At 35.8% G+C, this 21,823-nt stretch overlaps 1 protein-coding gene across 1 annotated transcript in view; it reads right to left on the bottom strand.

Moving 5' to 3' along the window:
* The window catches only part of LOC150084413 (putative peptidyl-tRNA hydrolase 2), a 109,570-nt gene that overhangs the window by 31,792 nt on the left and 55,955 nt on the right, over positions 1-21,823 (bottom strand). Inside the window, exons 4-5 of the mRNA XM_090376054.1 lie at positions 9,334-9,530; positions 7,625-7,739 (exon numbers count right to left, since the gene is read on the bottom strand). Coding sequence (XP_090232180.1) covers positions 7,625-7,739; positions 9,334-9,530 — 312 coding nt within the window. The remainder of the gene's footprint in view (positions 1-7,624; positions 7,740-9,333; positions 9,531-21,823) is intronic.

Raw genomic sequence — 21,823 nt, 5'->3', positions numbered from 1 at the left:
GTATATAACAGAGCTATGATGCTCAATGCATTCTACATTGATATCAATATTTATAGAAGAATAAGAGAAATTTACCTAAATATGGTATAGTAGAACATTTCCAGGAGAGAATGCTTCTACAGGATGGGATACACTTAAATAGAAAGGGTGCAAGAATATTTACTGATGTAATTGAGGCAGTGTTAGGTGGGCCAAAAACTGCTAGCTTGGGGGGGGGGGATTCACAGACTAAAAGATTAACAGTAACCGCAGCAGAGGCGAAAGTGATACTTGCACTGCTTCTATTGTAATGAGTAGTAACCTAGAGAGCAAGGTGCTGGGGATTTCAAAAGCTGCTGGAAGTCATCATGGAACAAGTAAATACATGGGCTGTGTTAGGGTAACTAAGAGTAAGAACAGGTGCATGTATATTTGCATGTACACCAATGCTAGAAGTACAGTAAATGAACTTGATGAATTTGAAGTGCTGATCAAGACATCAAAGACAGATATTGTTGGGATATCAGAGACATGGCGTCACACGGATATAATCAGTGCAGAATTGGAATGTGGGAAGTACATTGTATACAGAAAGGCTAGACAGCACAGGAAGGGAGGAGGGGTTATACTGTTAGTTAAGAAACACAAAATCTAAGTAAGTGCATCTAGTTGACATGGGTGGACAGTGCAATGTTTAGTCAGTTTGGTGTGACATCAACGCTGGTTAAGGGAAAATGAGAGTAGGAGTATGTTATAAGTCTAATGATGCTGATAAATACAATGAACAATTGTGCAGAGAAAGAGTGGGCCAGTAAATCAGAATGTCCTGTAATGGAAGATTTTAACTTTCCAGATATTGAGTGGAACTTGTGGATTAGTCACTCGCACGCTAGCAGGATTTTGTGGATTTATTGAAGGATTGTTTTCTACAGCAACTTGTTAGGGGGGCAACCAGAGAGAGAAACTCTTGTCCTGATTATCAGCAGTGATGATTCATGCATTAAGAATTTGTAGATATAGGAACCACTAGGTGACAGTGATCACAGTGTACTGATGTGGGATTTACTTAAAGATTTAACTCCCATCAAGGGTAAAGGGAAGGATTTTGCTTTCGTAAAGGTGACCACAGCAGTTGGAGACAGTTTTTAAATTCTATACAGTGGGATCAACTGATAATGTTAAAAACAGCAAATTCTAAATGGGAAGCTTTCAATGAATTAACCTTGGAAGCTACTAGGATTTTCATACCAACCAAGAAATAGTGTTCAAGATTTAGACCTAAATGGATGTCAGATGAACTAATGAGGCTCATGACAGAGAAGAAAAATTCGTCGAATGCATATAAATTACCAAGAGACATAGAAGCCTATGGCAGATATAAGCTAGTCTGTAATCAAGTCACAAAGGAGGGTAGGCAAGCGAAGGCTAACTACGAGAAATCCTTGGCAATGGATGCAAAGAAAAACTACAAAGAGTTCTTTACTTATGTAAACTCTAGAAAGGAAGGAGATGAATCAGATTCGTCCACTTGATGGTGGCGGTTCGACTGTTGATGATTCTGCTCAGACAGCTAACAAACTGTTAAATGAGTATTTTGCATCTACATTCACACGTTGGATTCTGTAAGGAAAGGGAGAACAGAAGTTTACTAAACTCTAACAGGGAGCAAAATGATTTTGTAATAATGGAGAGCAAAGTGGCAAATAAAAAAGGCACCTGCGGCAGATGCAATCTATCCAGTTATATGGAAGGAGGCAGCGAGGCAAGTATGCAAACCCTTAACTATTATTACGAGAGCATCCTTAGATTCTGGAAAGGTACCATGTACTGGAGCTGTGCAAATGTATCCCCAATTCACAAAGAGGTTTCAAAGGGTGACGCAAATAATCATAGACCTGTTAGTTTAACTGCTTTATAATTTCCCCGGAAATTAACAAATTTCGGGGAAAATAATGCAGTCACTGGTTAAAGAAGTGATGCAGGATCACCTAGACAAGGCTGCAGTAATAGTTCAGACACATTATGGGTTTGTTAAGGGGAAGTCTTGTCTGATCAATTTGAATGGATACTATGATGTGGTCACAAAGGAACTGGATGCAAAAAATAATTTTGATAACATACACTTGGATTTCAGGAAAGCTTTTGATATTATTGCACATGGAAGACTGCTGTACAAATTGGAGAGGTATAGCATCAAGGGAAAGTTGCTGCAATGGATAAAGGGATGTTTGAGTGGGAGACAGCAGAGAGTAATAAATGGACACTGCTGTACGTGGACTAATGTTATTAGTGGAGTCCTCCAGGGTTTGGTGCTGAGCCAATTGTTTTGTATATTTATCAATGATATCAATGAAGGTTTTGGGAGTTTGGTTTGAATTTTTATTGGCACATTAGCAACTAAGGCTATAATGCGCCAAGAGATGAAGGTATATCGGGCTTAATGTCCAAGACTGCAAATGATACAAAGGTTGGCAGGGTTGTTAATGATAGTAAAGACAGTATACTACTGCAACAGGATCTAGAAAAGTTAGGCAGATGGGTTGAGAAGTGGCAACTGAAGTTTAACATTGACAAATGCAAAGTAATCCATATGGGTAGCAGTAACCCAATTGAAATGTACCAACTGTGTGGTACTACACTCAGGCAGGTGGAGAATGAAAAAGACCAGGGGGTAATTGTGCAGTCAGATATGAAGTTCTCTGAGCTATGCAGATGGGCTGCCAGAGCAAGTCATGGAGTTTTATCAATTATGATATTTTACGAGCGGCCAACTGAATTTGTGATGCGATCTACTTTTTTCCTTCAAAATGTGCCGCAATCTACCATCTCAAGAATTTCATTGCACATGGTTAAAAAAGTTAATCAACACACATTGAAATATGTTTATAAATTTTAAAATTAAATACAATTCAAAAATCTTATTTTAAATTTTTAATTTATGCGAAGTTTGTGTCTTCATGTCATCTGCCAAGCTTACAAAATCGGGGATATACTGTGATAAGGCCAACCGTAAAGAATTTTCTGTATGCAAGTCCGTAAGAGTAGAGCGCTTCTTCGTTTTTGTTTCAAATACAAAAAGGCTAATTCACATAGATATGTGTAACCAAACAGGAATTTAAAAGTTAACTGCATTTTTTTACATTTGGGTACTTTTCTCGGCAAACATATTTCCAAAGTCTTTTTCAGATGATCTGGCTTTTAGAAAGATATAATTTCGCAATGTAATAATTTAATTTTCAAGTAATATTTTCTCCATGTGAAAAATTTCAACGATTTTTTTCTGCAATTTGTTTCATATCTAGGTCGACATTAAATGGATAAGAAATATAATGAACAATGTCTTCAATTCCTCAAACAGGCCTCTGGGGTTGGGTAAATTCATATTGTGATTTTTAAATGTTTCTCACCAACCACGTATTAAAATAAGACACGGAAACTGAAATTTTAAAAACTATATATTTACAATTAAAATAACTTTACAACTAAAAATATAAAAATATTTAAAATATATATATACATCAAACAAAATACATTAAAATACCGGGTTAAGAGCGATAAAACCGACCGTAGCTTTCAAAGGCTCCTGCCTTCTTCAGCGGTAGAAGACCGACCGTAGCCTTTGAAGGCAGGAGCCTTCGAAAGCTATGGTCGGTTTTATCGCTCTTAACCCGGTATTTTAATGTATTTTATTTGATGTATATATATATATTTTAAATATTTTTATATTTTTATTTGTAAAGTTATTTTAATTGTAAATATATAGTAGTAAATATAGTTTTTAAAATTTCAGTTTCCGTGTCTTTTAATATGTGGTTGGTGAGAAACATTTAAAAATCACAAAATGTCTTCAACTTTTTTTAAAATCACTGAATCTGGTTTCAAAACCATCTGCAACTTTCTCAATTTCAGAATCATATTTTGCACTATTAAATTCAAATACAGGATATTTTTTCAAATGATCTTTCATATTTGCAAAATTATAGAATTTTTTTTCTTTGAGATCCTTAGCTATTGCCAAAAACTGATATTTATATGCAGAAATACTACTAATCATGTCACCCACATTTTTATTTTTTCCTTTTAATTCCAAATTTAGATTAGATCACCTAATTTACTGGTAAAATCTGCCAAAAGAGCCAGCTCCCACAACCACTCTGTATCTTGTAGCTGCTGATAATCATCTCCCCTTTAATCAACAGTTTTTTTAATTTCATTCAGCAAATTTCGAAATCTCTGTAGAAACTTACTCTGACTCAACCACCTCACATCTGGTTCATTTTCATCAAGTTGCATTTTGAAAAGTCTCCTTTGAAGAGCTTGTTCTCTGACGATATTCACGATTTTGAAAGCCATGTCCATAACAGTTTTAATATTTAATCTTTTGCTGGCTAACACTTGTCAGTGGTAACTCAAAAAATCACGGGAATCCATCCTTTTGGCACGATGCAATGGATCCGTTAAGATGCCCCGTCATTACTTTAGCTCCATTTGTTGTTATTGATATGAGCTTAAACAGTGGTAATTTAATTTTTTCAATAAAATTTTGAATGCATTAAATATATCAAGACCTCTATAGTTCTTTCTCTTAACGAAACCACACCAAACAGTTCTCTAGTGGCAGAATCATCGAAAACCATACGAATAAAAATGAACAATTGAGCTGTATCACTGACATCTGTAGATTCATCCAGTTGTAAAGAAAAGGATACACAATTAGCAGTGTGAGCACGCAATTGTTTGCTCACATTTTTACTCATTTTTTCAATGCATCGCATCACAATATTTCAAGATAATTGCAGATCTTGAAGAGCACTTTTAATTTCATTTTTGTTCTTAATTTTCAAAAAGAGAATCTGTTATTTCTAAAAATGCGGCTTTGATGAACTGACCATCAGAAAATGGTTTGCAGTTTTTTTGCAAGAAGATGACTCACTTTAAATGATGCTACAGTTCTGCTTTAGATTGTAAATTAGGTGTCATGAAGAAATTTTTGTGCGAATAATCTGGATTAAATCTTTTAATTTATTTTTTCTAAGGTGGAAAATCCGACTGGTTTGCCTTTTGGTTTACCAATCTGATTGAAGTGCCTTTTTAAATTTCTTTTTTTGAGTACAGCCATAGAAGTATTGCAAATCAAACAACATTTTTCTTTTATGATTACAAAAAAAAGTATTCTAGTTCCCACTCTTAATGACAATGATATGTTTACTCTTTTTTGTGGTATTCATTTTAAATCAAATCATTTTAAAATTAACACAAGTCCTGTCCAGTTATTAATATTAAGTAAGCTAAATAAGAATTCGATATATATACACTGTGCTCTGCACAACATTGTTTGAATTTTCACTAGACAAGGCTAGCGGCTGTGCGGCGACAAGAGTAGTCACATGGTTCAATGGATTTGTAATAAGCGTATAGGGGGGGGGCGAATAATAATAACATTTAGATTTTGACTAATCAATTTTTTATATATATTTAAAATTCATCGTGATCGACCAAAATTAAAGCCATGATCGACTTGTTAGCCACCCCTGATGTATAGAAATCTTGCTAGCAGAGACAAGGAGGTGATTAAACCTTTGTATAAGGCAATGGTCAGGCAACATCTTGAGTACTACTACTACAGGTCTGGAGGCCTAATTTTAAGAAGGATGGAGAGTTGCTAGAACGAGTACAGAGATGGGCACAGAGATTTGTGAGAGGAACAAAGGAGTGCTCTTACCAAGAGAGGCTTAAATTCTGCATGTTGCAGCAGCTGGAGGCTAGGCAACCTGCGAGGTGATCTGATTGAGGTGTACAAGGCCTTGAATGGTTTGAGCAGGCTCAATGCTGATGGGATACTTCCACTTGCTCAGATTAAGAACCTAAGGGAGCATAGATTCAAACTGAGGAAAAATAGTTGTAGAATAGATGAGTGGAAGTTTGCCTTTAGCCCACAGGTTTTTAATTTTTTTTGGCTAATGCCATATAAGCTTGCTTTCTTGCATCATATGCCTCAACTAATGCTAATATTCTCTGGGATATGTTAATAACTATACCGATTAATGATACGAAGCTTCCTATTAAGGAAATTTTTCACTTAATTAAACTTTTAGTTGGGGCCAACTATATCACCTTTCGAGACAAAGTATACAAATTTTTGGTTTGCCAATGGGATTGAGTCTAAGCGGCTTAATATCTCTATTTCTCAACTATTGACAGAATACACTTGACAGTTTTTCTACCCCATATCACAAAGTATGGGAGACAATGTTCTGGTTATTACTGATAGTAGCACTATTCAAGACATTTTGCATTTGTTTAATAATATTCATCCTAGACTCAATTTTACATTGGAAAGGGAAAATACAGATACTAAGTTATTAAATTTTCTAAATTTCATGCTTACTCAGGATGCAAATAAAACCCAATTTCGTATCTATCATAAACCAACAAACGCAGGTATGCTTCTACATTATAACAGCTATCACCCATTCACCTACAAAAGATCATCATCTTTAATCAGTTTCTTAATGCCTATAAATATTCAACGACAGAATCTGCTTTACACTCAGAAATACAGATATTAACTAGCAGATAAGTAAACAAGGGTTACCTCTTGCTACACATAACTACACCAACCAACAATAGTAACATCAAAAAATACTCTATTTCTATCCCATACGTTGAACAGTGGAACAAGCAGCTTAACAGATTCTTTAAAGATACCGAATTTAAGATTGTGGCCAGACCAATACGGAAATTACAATCTATACTGGACAAATCACTCAGTCATTTCCTCTTTTGCGACACAAATAAATGACTTGGTATACGTTTCTTGCAGTGATTGCAATTCGTCTTATCAAGCATCTGTGATTCCCGCTGAATATTAGAGTAAAACAGCATGCGTCCTCAGTGTGTGCTTCTTGTTCAGCAGCATCAGAATTAGCCTTTCATGCTGTTAACGAAAACCATACATTTTTATTTAACGAGGTCAAAGTACTTAGTGTCCAATGTAATTATATGAAACTATTAATTGCAGAAACCATCGAAATTAAATTACATGAGAATTTTATTAACAATCGTCATCCATATCTAATCTCCGATTCGTGGTCTTTTGCGCACATGCATGAAAACAAATAATAGCAGCTTTTCACATGCACGCAAGAGGACAAACAATCTCTCTATTTAAGATTCAAGCTCATACTCCGTAATTTCCATTCCTGTGATCACAACATATGGTCAAAAAGCACTGTCTGCTTCAGGAAGGAAATAGTTTTTCTATATTTACATTAAAATTTTAAATTAATTTTATTTAATTTTAATTAATTGTTTTCAATTGATGATTTTTTACTGTAATCATTTTGTGTTAATCTTTTATTCATTTTAATTTCTGGAGTGTATCATATGGAAGTGTTCTACATATCATATTGAGGTAAATTTCTCTTATTCTTCTACAAATAAATTATACACATATATATATATATATATATATATATTTTTTATATTTTGCTAATAAGCTCTGCCATTTTTACAATAATTGTAACAGAAGAATTTACAATTTTGTATCATATTTTAGCAACATACTGATATTTTTATATAAGAAATACTAGTATGTAAATCAAGGTTACTCAGCTCTGAAGCATCGCAAGTAAAATAAATATACCTGTGTCTTTCCAGCATCCTGAACTAGATATGTAGGCAGGCCTAGAGATAAAGCTTTCCTCTCAAGCTCTACTAGATGCTGAGTACTTTCACCTCTTAAAACAATTTTTGTCTCTCTAAATTAAAAAATAATAATTAAACTGAATGACATGCAATTTATTTATTTATAGCTACATACATTACACTGTAGCAAACAATGACAACAGAAATCATTATACAGGTAGTTCTCAACTTTACGAGTTAATTGGTTCCTAGCGTGCGCTCGTAAAGCAGGAATTTATTTCCCATAGACATAAGGTTAAAAATAGCGGTTACATTCTCAACAATGAAATTAGTTAGCTAATTAGTTTATGTTTAAACAATGATTGGTTTATCGAAAGAAATGAAAATGTAGCCTGTAAAATCAAGCAAATTATAATAATAGTGACATTATTATGACTTACAAATTTTAAAGAATGTTTATTCTTCGTCATCGACTAAATGCACACTCGTTGATCACTCATTATTGGCTCGGCACTCATTAGTTTGTTGCACAAGGAGTCGTCTTCTTCAGAAATGTTTCAAGAGGTGTTTGTTTCCAAGATAATCTTCTCTTTTAATTATAAATTTCACGATTGCATGCATAAGCATTTTTTAACAGCACACACAAATTGCAACTAACACGACTCATGTAGAATAACAAGTTTACGAAGCTTAAAAATAAAAAGGAACAAAGAGAAGATTCTGAAAATTTATTTGTTTTTTTATACGATTGAAGATTTCAGTAAAGGGCAAATACATTTCACCATAATAACGTAAAAACCCACAAATTCCAGCTATCCGCATTTTCGCAAATGCAATAACATAGAGTTTACTACCTGTTTATAACTGCTTGCAGTAACAGAAAAGCCCAATAAACCGGAAAGTGCAAATTGTTTTTATTGTTTTATGGTCGTGACCTCCAGAAATGTGCTTTAGAAAAATATCACGAAGGCATTTAAAATTGATTCTTATAACAGAACATATGATAATGATGAAAGTGTAGTGCATTTTAATGATTTGAATTGGTAATTAATACAATTTACAAACCACACTCATGACCTTTTATATGGCCTTAAAGTCACGCTCGTGACCGTAAAATTGGCATTTTAGAGAGGTAAATAGCTTAGTTATTTAGCTTAGCTTAGTTATTAAGCTTAGTTACTTAGCTTAGTTATAAGCGAAAATTTCAACTTAAGAGATCTTGAAACGAATTACCAAAAAACAATGGGTTATTGGGTTCACATTACGATATTTTATTGATACGATGGTGTCTCTGGAACTGATTAATATCGTAAAGCAGGGTAAACTGTATTGTATAGCTACACATGGTTTGGAATGCGGTATTTATGAATGTTTAACATTTTTTACAATTAATGTTCATATTTTCGATTTTGTTGATACTTGATAGTTGGGAAAAAAAACTCGTAAACCAGGGAACTCGTAAAGCGAGAACTGCCTGTACTTAAATGTAAAATGCACTTAACTTAAAAACAATCAATATTCTTCATGTAAAAACAAAATGTTCTAGAAAAAATTAAGGAATTAAGGCATTTTTCTTTCATTTATAATTCATCATTCTAAATTTTAAAACCTTAAGTAATTTTATTAAATTACTTGAAGGTTTCAAAATTTATTAAAAAAAATTTATTTATTAAACTTAATAAAAAAAAAAAAAAAAAAGCAACTTACCCAAATTCAACCCACTGTAACATCATTTCTCCATATTTATTTTCATCCTGAAGGAGCAATCGATGTATGCCAAGGGCTGCATGTGCTACTTGAGCAGCAATTTTACCTGTTCCCATTTCTAAATTCATGTTGACAACAAATACCATCTTGTACATTTCTGGAATTATATCATCATCGCTGATGTCATCTGCTTCGGCCTGGATAAAACACCATAAAAATTATATTCAAATCTCAGTAGATCAGAGTTAGTAGAAACCTTCTGGGAGCCTAACTTTTATCAGTAAGTTTTAATAATTTGTGATCGTTTCCCTCAAAACGATGAAAAAAAATATTCCAACCTGCTAGAATAAATTGATAGTTCCAGACAACAGACACTATACATGGCAGTGGATTAGATTTTACCCAAAACTAATAATACAGCCACCCCCTGGCGTATGTAATACTCGACATACGGAAATTTGACTTTACTTAAGTTTTTGCCGGCCGATGCAAACTTCAAATAATCGTGGAAGTGTAATTTGCATCCCGCAGGAATAAATGGAGATATTGTGAAAATATCGTAATATGAACACGATAACACTTTTTTTGATAATTTGTTCCAAGGCCTCAGAAGTTGAAATTTTCGCTGTATAACTAAGCTATTTATCTCTCTAAAAGGTCATTTTTATAATGGAAATTGCACTACACTTTCATCATTATCACATTTCTTTATAAGAATCAATTTTGAATGGCTTTGTTGATATTTTTCTAGAGAAGATTTCTGGAGGTCACGACCATAAAACAATTAGCAGTTTCTAGTTTATTGGGCTTTTCTGTTAATGCATCTATTTATAAAAGGTTAGTAAACTCGATCTTATTGTAACTAGAATTCTGTGGGTTTTTATGTTACGGTATTATGGTGAAATATGTTCCCATCAGTGAAATCTTCAATCATATAAAAAACAAATAAATTTTCAGAATCTTCTCTTCATTCCTATTTACTTATTACAATGATGAAGGGAAAACAACCAACGTAAAGTGCAAGTGGTGGCAAGGCTAGGAAACGAAACAAAACTGATTTAGAAATGAAGATGAAAATGATTAAGAAGTATGAAGCAGGACAAAATTTGTCATCTATTGCACGGGAATTAGGTCTCACTGCTTCAACAGTGAATGCTATTTCAAAGTACAGTGCGCATATAAAAGAACATGTTAAAGAATCAACAGTGATCACAAAACAGCGTTCAGGTACTATATCGAAGATGGAAAAACTATTAATAATATGGATGGAAAATCAGATTCAGAAGCAACTGCTCCTGAGATGAATGGCCATTCAAGCAAAAGCAAGAAGTATTTATGAAGATATTAAAGATAAGTATGGTGAACCCCAAGCCAAGTTCACGGCAAGCAACAGGCGGTTTTATAGGTTCAAGCATCGTGCTGGTTTCCAAAAAACATTGAAGTATGCAGTGAAGTCGCCAGAGTCGATTCTGGAGCTGCAGAGAAATTTTGTGATGTGTTGGAAAACCCCCTTCTAAATCTCCAAAGCCCTCAACTTCTGCAGCAGGATTCTTATCAGCCGGAGAGTTAATTCTAGCAACGATGCTTGAAAAGTAAAACTTGCTGACGTGATGCCTGTCTTCTCTCTCTTTTTGTAATTTTAATGTTTGTTTGTTATTTGGTTTTTAGCAGCATTAGCAGCTAAGGCCATATTACTCCGGGGATATGCGGTTGTCATTCCCTGACCTTTCCGCATCCTCCGTATTTGGTGGTCATGGGCTCCAACCCCGGTCTAATCAAGAAGCATGTGCTACACGCTGCTGCTCCTGCCCACCTGGCTATGGAGGCACCTTGTAATTTTATGAGGCCGCCGAAACCAAGTGGTCAGGCACATGGGTGCATAAGTACACGTGCCTCGAGTGACCGGAGTTCAAGCCCGTGACTGCTAAATATGGTGCTGTTTCTTGTATTCTGTCTATCTTGTGAACTCCTCTGACCATTTGATAGTCCCATAGTATAAACAGAAAATTTTTTTATTTATAATTTTGAAATTTTTGTAAATTTGTATACTTTTGTAATTTTTCTTGGGCATGAGATAAAAATATTCAATAAACAATTCTATTTACATTTCTTTTTTGCTTCAATCAAATTTGCGAGTACAGCTAAGCATTTAGGCAAATCCCGACTTACGTAGAGTTCCACAGAACGCAACCCTTGCGTAAGACGGGGAGTGGCTGTACTTATTTTTTTTTTCCATTTCTTTAAAAAAAACAGGTGCATTTTTTGGCATGTTTCCAAATATATAAATTTCCCATTGTCCTCCCATAAGTCAGTCTGAATGAAAAACGTGGCTCCCAATTGAATTATTTTCATGAAATTTGACATTTGGGTCATTTAAAAATATTTGTCAAGTCATCCCAAATTTTGTAAAAATGAAATTCATCTGTATATGAAAATATGTGTCATATGTTTAGACTATTTGATAAAGAAAAGCCATATCAATACCAAATTTCCAGTGTACATTCTCTTAGTCTCTGAGAAGCCTGCAGGACCCGACTTCAATTCTGAGTTCCTCCCCCTACAGAAACCTATACAGGTAGTTCCCAACTTTACGAGTTAATTCGTTCCTAACGCATGCTCGTGAAGCGGGAATTTATTACCCATAGAAAATGTTAAAACGGATTACGTTCTCAACAATGAAATTAGTTAGCTAATTAGTTTATCTTTAAACAATGATTGATTTATCCAAAGAAATGAAAATATAGCCTGTAAAATCAAGCAAATTATAATTTAAAGAAATTATTTATGGCTTACAAATGTTAAAGAATGTTTATTCATCATCTCGACTAAATGCACGCTCGTTGATCGGTCATTGTTGGGTTGGTTTGTTGCACGAGGAGTAGTAGTCTTCTTCAGAAATGCTTCAAGAGATGTTTTTGTTTCCAAGATAATCTCTTCTTTTTTCTTTATAAATTTCACGATTGCATGCATATGCATTTTTTTAGCGGCCCGCACAAATTGCAACTAACACAATTCGCAAGAAGTAACAAGTTTACAAAGCTTTAAAAAAATAATAATAAAATAAAATAAAAAAAAGGAATGAAGAGCAGATTCTGAAAAAAATTTTTTTTTTTATTATGTGATTGAAGATTGCAGTGAAGGGGAAACATTTCACTATAATGCAAAAACCCACACAATTCCAGCTATCAGTATTTTCACAAATACAATAACACGAGTTTACTACCTGTTTATAATTCATTGCCCTAATAATGAAAATCCTAATAAACCTGAGAGTGCAAATTGTTTTTATTGTTTTATGGTCATGACCTCCAGAAATGTGCTTTAGAAAAATATCACAAAGGCGTTCAAAATTGATTCTTATAACGGAACATATGATAACGATGATTACATAATCATAAGAACATATGATTAGGGCAATCAAATGTAGTGCATTTTAATTGGTTTGAATTGGTAACTAATACAATTTATATTGTAAAAATTACCTTTCAGAGAGATAAATAGCTCAGTTATATAGCGAAAATTTCAACTTCCGAGGTCTTGGAACTAAAAAACAATCTGTTATTGGATTCACGTTACAATATTTTCACGATACGATGGTGTCTCTAGAACAGATTAATATCGTAAAGTGGGGTGCACTATATTGTATAGCTACCCACATAGTTTGAAATGCGGTATTTATGAACGTTTAATATTCAATTTTTGCAATTTTTGTTCATATTTTCGATTTTGTTGATATTTGAAAAAAAAAAAAAAAAAAAAACTCGTAAACCTGGGAACTGCCTGTATACAAATAAAGATATCTTGCTTCTTTTTAGGTTAAAACTGGACTGTGTTGCCACTTAGATTTTATGATTTCTAAATTTACATTTTGCCTAATACACTGCTTTATTTTCAATGATGAAGCTGTTCCCTGCCCTTGGTTTGGTCTACGAATGGTATACTTGAAATGAACATAAACTAATTTTATCTGAAGGCAAAAAACGTTATATACAAAACAGCTGTAAGCAAAGCTAAAACTCTTCAGTATATGTTCAGCTTGTACAGAACTGGTGATTTTCAAGGGCAGTTGGAGTGACCTATAATCAGGCAACAACCATTATGGTTGCTTTGCTTTGTTAATTCAAATAAAATTGTTTTAACATTCCTTTTGATTGAAAAGTTCACTGATAATACTGAACAACAAATTTTGGGTCATATCTTGTAACAGGCATAAAATGCCTGTTATGGATTCTATCAACATCCTTGCAAACAGTGAGTAAATTTTCTGTTTGATAAAATTTATGGAGCCCATTTATGAATTTTGGGTGCTAAACATGGAAATAGTGCTTAAAATGGCAGATTGGCTCTTGTTTTCAAAAAAAAATTTTTTTAATATTTATACAAGGTATTTTTTTTTTTTTATTTAGCTGGCAGTAAGATGTAGCTATGAACATACCTGTATCAAACATGGAACCTTTTCGCCTTTCGCATGTATTCAGCTTCGGGAGCATCTCCTTTCACCATTCAACAATAATCGGCTAACATGCCGGAACTCCATTTGCTTTTGTATCTTTGTTCCATTGCTGCAATATCTTGAAGTAAGTGCTCACCACGTTCGTTGCTGATGGCACCAAAGTTTGGGGGGGGGGATGAAAAAATCTAGGTGTGTGAGCACAAGAAATGCATCTTCAATGACATGTTGCAGCAACCCAGTTTTTTGTAATTAATGAGATCTTCCAAGCTGCCTGTAGTTGCCAGCTTTAACATTTCCTAGAAAACCAATCAAAAACTTTTGAAACGCTTTCCACGCCGATTTCTCGCTAACACCCATTCGAAATTTTCGTCTCTGAAAAGTTGCCTTATGTGTGAACCAATGAAAACACCTGTCTTAATCTTCTCTGTACTAAGTTCTGGGAATTTCTCTTGCAAGTATGTGAATGCAGGAACATTCACTTCCAAAGCCTTCACAAAATTTTTCATCAGCTCCAGTCTGATGTACAGTGGTGGAAGCAAAACTTATTTGGTTCTACCAAATGTTACATTCTTTGTTCCAAGTGTTAGTGATTTTCATTGTGGCCAACTCCTCTTCTTGTAGTGCATATCCTTGGCACGACTATTCCACTCGCAGAGAAAGCAACAATACTTAGTGTAACCCTTTGGTAGTCCTAATAAAATTGAGATTACCTTTAAATCACAGCATATCTGCCACACGTACTTCTGAAAGTGAACACCTAAGAGGATGCTCTCCGTGGGTGCATATGTTTCTGTTTTGAGGATGGCATCACAAGGGGTATTGAAGGCAGCATATTTCTGTTGTGTAATAACACAGCCTTGAGGCTAACTTTAGAAGCGTCTATAAATATTCGCAATTCTTCGGGAACATGCCTCATGTTCATTGCTGCCATTAGACTATCAACATCCTTACAAACAGTGAGTTCATTTTCTGTTTGATAGAATTTATAGTCTTTATTTCGAGTACAAAAATTTGTGACTTTCACAGAATGATCAAGAAGGTTTCACTGTTGTAGCCCCGAGGCCAAAAGCTCTGCCTTATTCTTTGGCAATTCAAGATCTTTGATGAGGTCATTAATAAGATCACTTTCTGTGATCTTATGTGGTTCAGAAAGATGAAGGTGTGGAAAAAATGGTGGATCCCTTGACGTAGACAGCTACTGTACTGCTTCGTGTATATCAAGCTGATGTTCATCTTTCTTCATCAGTGCATACAGAAAAATGGTCTGGCGGTTCAGGAATAGGTAGTACAAATTTGAGATGGTATTTCTGGGTACATCACTGTCCACTTTTTCTTCATTGTCATCCCTTTTCTAATAGGAGGCACCACACAGAAGTAACAGTCTGTGACATGATTTGTTGGCTTCCCTCCACATCATGGGCACTGCGAAAGGCATAAAATGTCCCTTTCAATTCAACCATGCATTGAGTTTTTATGAACAAGTAGTGCAGCATGTGTGGAGCCCAGTTCTTGACCTGGTCACCTACTTTACACCCAAAGTAAAAGTAGGCCTTTTTTATGGCTCAAATTAAGGGACTTTCTTGAAGCTAATGTTACATCTCCACATACATAACAGAAGTCATCTGGACTATTCACACAATTATGGGGAATATTAATCTTACATAACACAAACACTGCACAAAAAGTAGGAATCTTACAAAGAGAAAAAAAAAAAAAGAAAAAAAACAGTACCTGGCTGTATTTGAAGATTACTGCAACAGACTTGAAAATGCATTTGAAGCAACAACTTATCACATTAGCATTAGTAGAAGCATATGATGCAAGCAATATACGCGATATTCTTCGCGTATACCCAAAACGACATACCCGATATTCTTCCTGATGAGGCAGAACATGCATCGAAGAAAATGAAGGATCAGAAAGCCCCGGGGGAAGATGAAGTTACTGTAGAGTTGTTAAAATTGGGAGGAAGACATATAACACAAAAACTGGCACTTCACAAAGTGCCAGTTTGTATTTTCACTTCACAAAGCATATTTTCACTTCACAAAGTGCATTAGAAAAGGTGTGACGACTAAGCAGTGGAATAATGCAATCATAGTTTTGCTGCATAAGAAAGGAGAAAAATCAGAAATTGGAAATTATAGACCAATTAGCTTGTTATCCCACATCTACAAGTTGTTCACAAGGGTCATTACTAACAGATTAGAAAGAATACTTGACGAGAATAAACTGAAAGAGCAAGCTGGCTTTAGGACAGGATTCTCAACTATGGATCACCTTCACGTAATATCACAGCTAATGGAGAAAGCAAATGAATATAAAATACCATTATGCCTGGCATTTGTGGATTATGAAAAGGCATTTGACTCCATACAGCATACGGCAATGTTTAGGGCACTGGAAAGACAAGGCATAGATACCCCACATATTATGATTTTGAAGAAAATATATGAGAGTGCTACCTCCTTTATTAGACTAGACAAAGACAGTAGGAAATTTAAAATCGAGAAAGGACAAGGAGACACAATATCTCCGAAGCTGTTTACTGCTGCCCTTGAGGAAGCTTTCAGAAGATTAGACTGGTCGCAGAAAGGAGTCAATGTGAACACAGGGTACCTAAACCATTTACGATTTGCAGACAACATTGTGGTCATAAGCCACGATCCCAAAGAATTAGAGGAAAATCTTAATCAGTTATGCACAGATAGTAAGGATTTTGGACTAAAGATGAATATGGCTGAAACAAAAGTAATGATGAACAAGTATGCCACAGAAAGGGAAATAATGATTGAAGGAGCAGTAATTGAAAAGGTGGAGTCATATACTTATCTGGGACAAGTTATTAGCTGTAATAATGATAAATGGCTGGAAATCAAGAGAAGAATAAATTTTGGATGGATAGCATTCAGGAAATATAGTCACATACTGAAGAGCAATATCCCAGTTTGTCTGAAACGTGAAAAAATGAACCAATGTATACTCCCCACCATGACTTATGGAAGTGAAACTTGGGCACTCACCAAAAGAATGGAAGAGAAGCTGAGAACTACACAGCGAAGAATGGAACGAATTATATTGGGAATCAGACTGTTAGATAAGAAGAGAAACACGTGGATTAGGCAGCAAACTCAAGTAAAGGACATTCTTATCAAAACTAAAATGGTCTTGGGCAGGACACATAGCTCGAAGACATGATGACAGATGGACTAAGAAAATAACAGAATGGTACCCAAGAGGAGCTAGAAGAAAACCTGGAAGACAAAGGCGGAGATGGATAGATGAAATTCATGAATTTTTGGGTAGTAAATGGATAGCCAGTGCTCAAAACAGAAGGAACTGGAAAGTTGCTGGAGAGGCCTTCATCCTGCAGTGGATTGAAAATGGCTGATGATGATGCAAGAAATCAAGCTTATGCAGCATCAGCAAAAAAAAAAAAACTCCCATTTCACCCGTCCATTCATTCCAAATACCTGTCCAGCTCAGCCTTAAATTTATTTAGGCTATCAACTTCCACAACAAAGGATGGAAGTCTGTTCCACCAACCAATTACAAGCTGGCTAAAGGGCAAACTTCCGCACATCTATCCTCAATTTGAATTTATGCCCTCTCGGTGATTATTCTGAGCATGAGGAAGAATCCCATCAGCATTGAGCATTCTCAAACCATTCAAGGTTTTATACACCTCAATCAGATAACCTCCCAGGTGCCTAGTTTCCAGACACTGTAATTTGCGAAACGTAACTCTTTCTTCGTAAGAGCAACCCTTTGTTCCATTCACTACTCTTGTAGCCCTTCTCTGTACTCGTTCCAACAGCTCTACATCCTTCTTAAAATGAGGCCTCCAGACCTGTATGCAGTATTCAAGGTGTGGCCTGACCAGTGATTATCCCCTTATACAAGGGGATAATCACCTTCTCATCCCTGCTAGAAAAATTCCTGTATATCATTGACAAGACACTATGAGCTACTCTTGCAGTCCGTCTGCACTCTCAGAAAACTTCATATCTGTCTGCACAATTACCCCCAGGTCCTTTTCGTTCTCTGCCAAGGTCAGTGTAGTACCACAGAGTTGATACATAACTCTAGGGTTACTGCTTCCCATATGCAGTACTTTACATTTGTCAATGTTAAACTTCATTTGCCACCTCTCAGTCCATCTGCTCAACTTTTCTACATTCTGTTGCAGTGTACTTTCATTAGTGTCCTTAACAACCCTGCCTGCCTTTGATTCGTCTGCAAATTTAGATATTAAGCTTGATATACCATCATCAATATCATCTATAAATACAAAAAACAACAATAGACCCAACACTGAACCCTGAGGGACTCCACTAATAACATTAGTCCACGATGAGCAGTGTCCATTGATTAGCACTCTTGTCTTCTCCCACTCAACCATCCCTTTATCCATAGCAGCCATTTACCTCCAATGCCACACTGCTCTAATTTGTTGAGCTGGCTTCCATGTGCAACAGTATCAAAAGCCTTTCTAAGATCCAAATATATGATATCAAAATTATTCCCTGCATTCAGATCCTTTGCAACCATATCATAGTATCCAATCAAATTGGACAGACAAGACTTTCCCTTAACAAAACCATACTGTGTCCGAGCTATAACTGAAGTCTTGTCTAGATGATCCTACAGTGCTTCTTTTACCAGTGCCTCCATTAATTTTCCTGGAACAGAAGTTAAACTAACAGGTCTATAATTACTTGTAGTAGTAGCAGTGGCATGTGATGCAAGAAAGCAAGTGTATGAGCTTATGCAGCATCAGCCAAAAAAAAAAAAAAATCACACCATTCCTTCCAAATTCCTGTCCAGTTCCTCCTTAAATTTATTTAACCTATCGACTTCCACAGCAACAGATGGGAGTTTGTTCCAGCAATTAACCACCCGCTGGCTAAAGGCAAATTTCCGCACATCTATTCTACATCTGTCTTTTCTTAATTTGAATTTATGCCCCTTTAGGTTCATAATCTGAACAAGTGGAAGGATCCCATCAGAATTCAGAATGCTCAAGGCCTTATACACCTAAATCAGATCACCGTGCAGGTGCCTAGTATCCAGCCACTGCAATTTGCAGAAATTAAGCCTCTCTTGGTAAGAGGATCCCTTCATTCCCCTCACCAGTCTTGTTGCCCTTCTCTGTACACGCTCAAGCAAACCTACATCCTTGCGAAAATGAGGTCAAGGCGTGGCCTGACCATTGCCTTATACGGAGGGACAATCACCTCCTTCTCCCTGCTAGCAAAATTTCTATATATCATTGACAAAACCCCATGACCTGCCCTGGCAGCCTGTCTGCATTGCTGAGAAAACTTCATATCTGACTGCAAAGTTACTCCCAGGTCTTTTTCATTTTGTACCACCTTAAGTGTAGTACCACACAGTTGGTACGTTTCTCTGGGGTTACTTCTACCCATATGCAGTACTTTGCATTTGTCAAGGTTAAACTTCAGTTGCCACTTCTTAGCCCATCTGCCCAAATTATCTAGATCCTGTTGCAGTAGCACACTGCCATTACTGTCATTAACAACAATGCCAACCTTTGCATCATATGCAAAATTTGACACTAAGCCTGATATACTTTCATCAATATCATTGATAAATACACAAAATAACAGTGGACCCAAAACCGAACCCTGTGGAACTCCACTAATAACATTAGTCCATGAAGAGCAGCACCCATTAATTACCACCCTCTGTCTTCTCCCACTCAACCATCCTTTTATCCATTGTAGCAACTTACCCTTAATACCATTCTGCTCCAATTTGTACAATAATCTTCCATGCGCAACAGTGTCGAAAGCTTTCCTGAAATCCAAATATATGATATCAAAATTATTTTTTGCATCCAGTTCCTTTGTAACCACACCATAATATCCTATCAAATTTGTCAGACAAGACTTTCCCTTAACAAACCCATGCTGTGTCTGTAATTATTGCTGCAGTCTTGTCTAGATGAACCTGCAATGCACCTTTAACCAGTGACTCCATCTATTTTACCAGGAACAGAAGTTAAACTAACTGATCTGTAATTACTCGTGTCACTCTTCGACCCCCCTTTGTGAACTGGGGATACATTTGCACATCTCCAGTCCATGGGTACCTCCCCTGAGTCCAAAGAAGCTCTAATAATTATGGCTAAGGGTTTTCTTACTTCCTTTGCTGCCTCCTTCAATATAACTGGATAGATCCCATCCACCCCAGATGCCTTTCTTATATTTATTTCCAACAATTTCTCCTCCACTTTCCTCTCAGTTATTACAAAATCGTGTAGCTCACTATCAGAGTTTAACTCACCTCTGGCATTCCCCTCTCTGAATAACTCCTCATGGGTAAATGTAGATGCAAAATACTCATTTAGTTTGTTAGCCACCTGAGCAGGGTCAACAACAGTTGACCCATCGATATCAAGTGGATCAATCTGATTCATCCCTTTCCTTCTAGAGTTTACAAAGGTAAAGAACTCTTTGTTGTTTTTCTTTGCATCCTTTGCCAAAGATTTCTCATAATCTGCCTTTGCCTGCCTAATCTCCTTTGTGACTTGGTTACAAACCAGCTTATATCTATCATAGGCTTCCATGTCACCCATTAATTTATATGTATCCCATGCATTTTTCTTCTCCTTGAACAATATTTCTTAGTTGGTATGTAAAGCCTAGTAGCTTCCAAGATAAATCCTTTGAATGCTTCCCATTTTGAATTTACTGTTGGTAACATCATCAGTTGGTCCCACAATATAGAATTTAAATACTATCTCAGATCACTGTAGTCGCCTTTACGAAAGCAAAAGCCCTTCCCTTTTACCCTGATGGTAGTTACCTCTGAGTAAATCCCACTTCAGCACACTGTGATCACTGCCATCTAGTAGTTCCTTTATCTGCAGATTCTTAATGCATGTAGAATCACTACTGTTAATCAGATCAAGAGTATTACTCCCTCTAGTTGCCTCCTGAACATGATGTAGAAAACAATCGAATAAATCCACAAAAGCCTTGCTAGTATGTGTGTGACCAACCCACAAATTCCAGTCAATATCTGGGAAATTAAAATCCCCCATTATAAGACTGATTTACTGGCCCACTATTTTTTATTATGCTCATCAGAGTCATTAGGCCTATAACACACTCCTACTCTCAATTTTGATCTCCCAATGCTTATGTCACACCAAACTGACTCGACACTGCACTGTCCTGCAATGTCAACTGGTTTCACTTCCTTGGATTTTATGTGTTTCTTAACTAATAGCATAACCCCTCCTCCCTTCCTATCCTTTATGTACACATTGTACTCCCCAAATTCCAGTTCTGCATTCCTTATATCTGTGTGACATCACGTCACTGATATCCCAACAATATATCTTCCTTTGATGTTTTGAGCAATACCTCAAATTCATCAAATTTATTGATGCAGAGACAAAGTGACAGTTGCCAAACATGATGCAGAGCAAAGTGACAGTTGCCAATCAAGTAATAAGAATGTGGTGGTACTGAAAATGCAGTGTTGCCATGCATTTTGCCAAGAGCTGTAGTTGATAATGTAGAGTAACTCCCTAATACGAGACCACAACTGTAATTCGAAAGCAAGAGCCAATCAACAAATTCTAATGTGATTTTTGCACTCTGCAGCATAAAGTTAGTCAAGATTTTGTCATTATTTTCGTTTTTGTAACATTTTGCGTGTTAATCAGCATGATATTTCTAAGGTGAAACGGAGAGACGGAACAACTTTCCCACCGAGAAAAAAAGAAGTTCATTAGGCCAAATTTAAATTTAGAAATCAAAAAATCTATATGATAATAGTTTAATCCAATTTTAACACCATATTCAAAAATTTCAGCTTAAATACAACAACAGAAGGTCAAGGTAAAATAACCTAAACCTAAAAATAAGCCAATTGTAACCCAGTGTCTTTTAACCGAAACACCCTGCATATATGAAAGTATGTTTCTGATGTTTGGCAACTATTCGAGAAAGAAAAATCGGACTGACATCAAATTTGCAGTATATGTTTCATTGGTCTCCAGGC

The sequence above is a fragment of the Mastigoproctus giganteus genome, chromosome 6 (genome assembly GCF_048544385.1).
Source record: "Mastigoproctus giganteus isolate SK-2022 chromosome 6, ASM4854438v1, whole genome shotgun sequence".
Classification (NCBI taxonomy): Eukaryota; Metazoa; Arthropoda; class Arachnida; order Uropygi; family Thelyphonidae; genus Mastigoproctus; species Mastigoproctus giganteus.
This window is presented reverse-complemented; position numbering and strand designations above follow the sequence as displayed.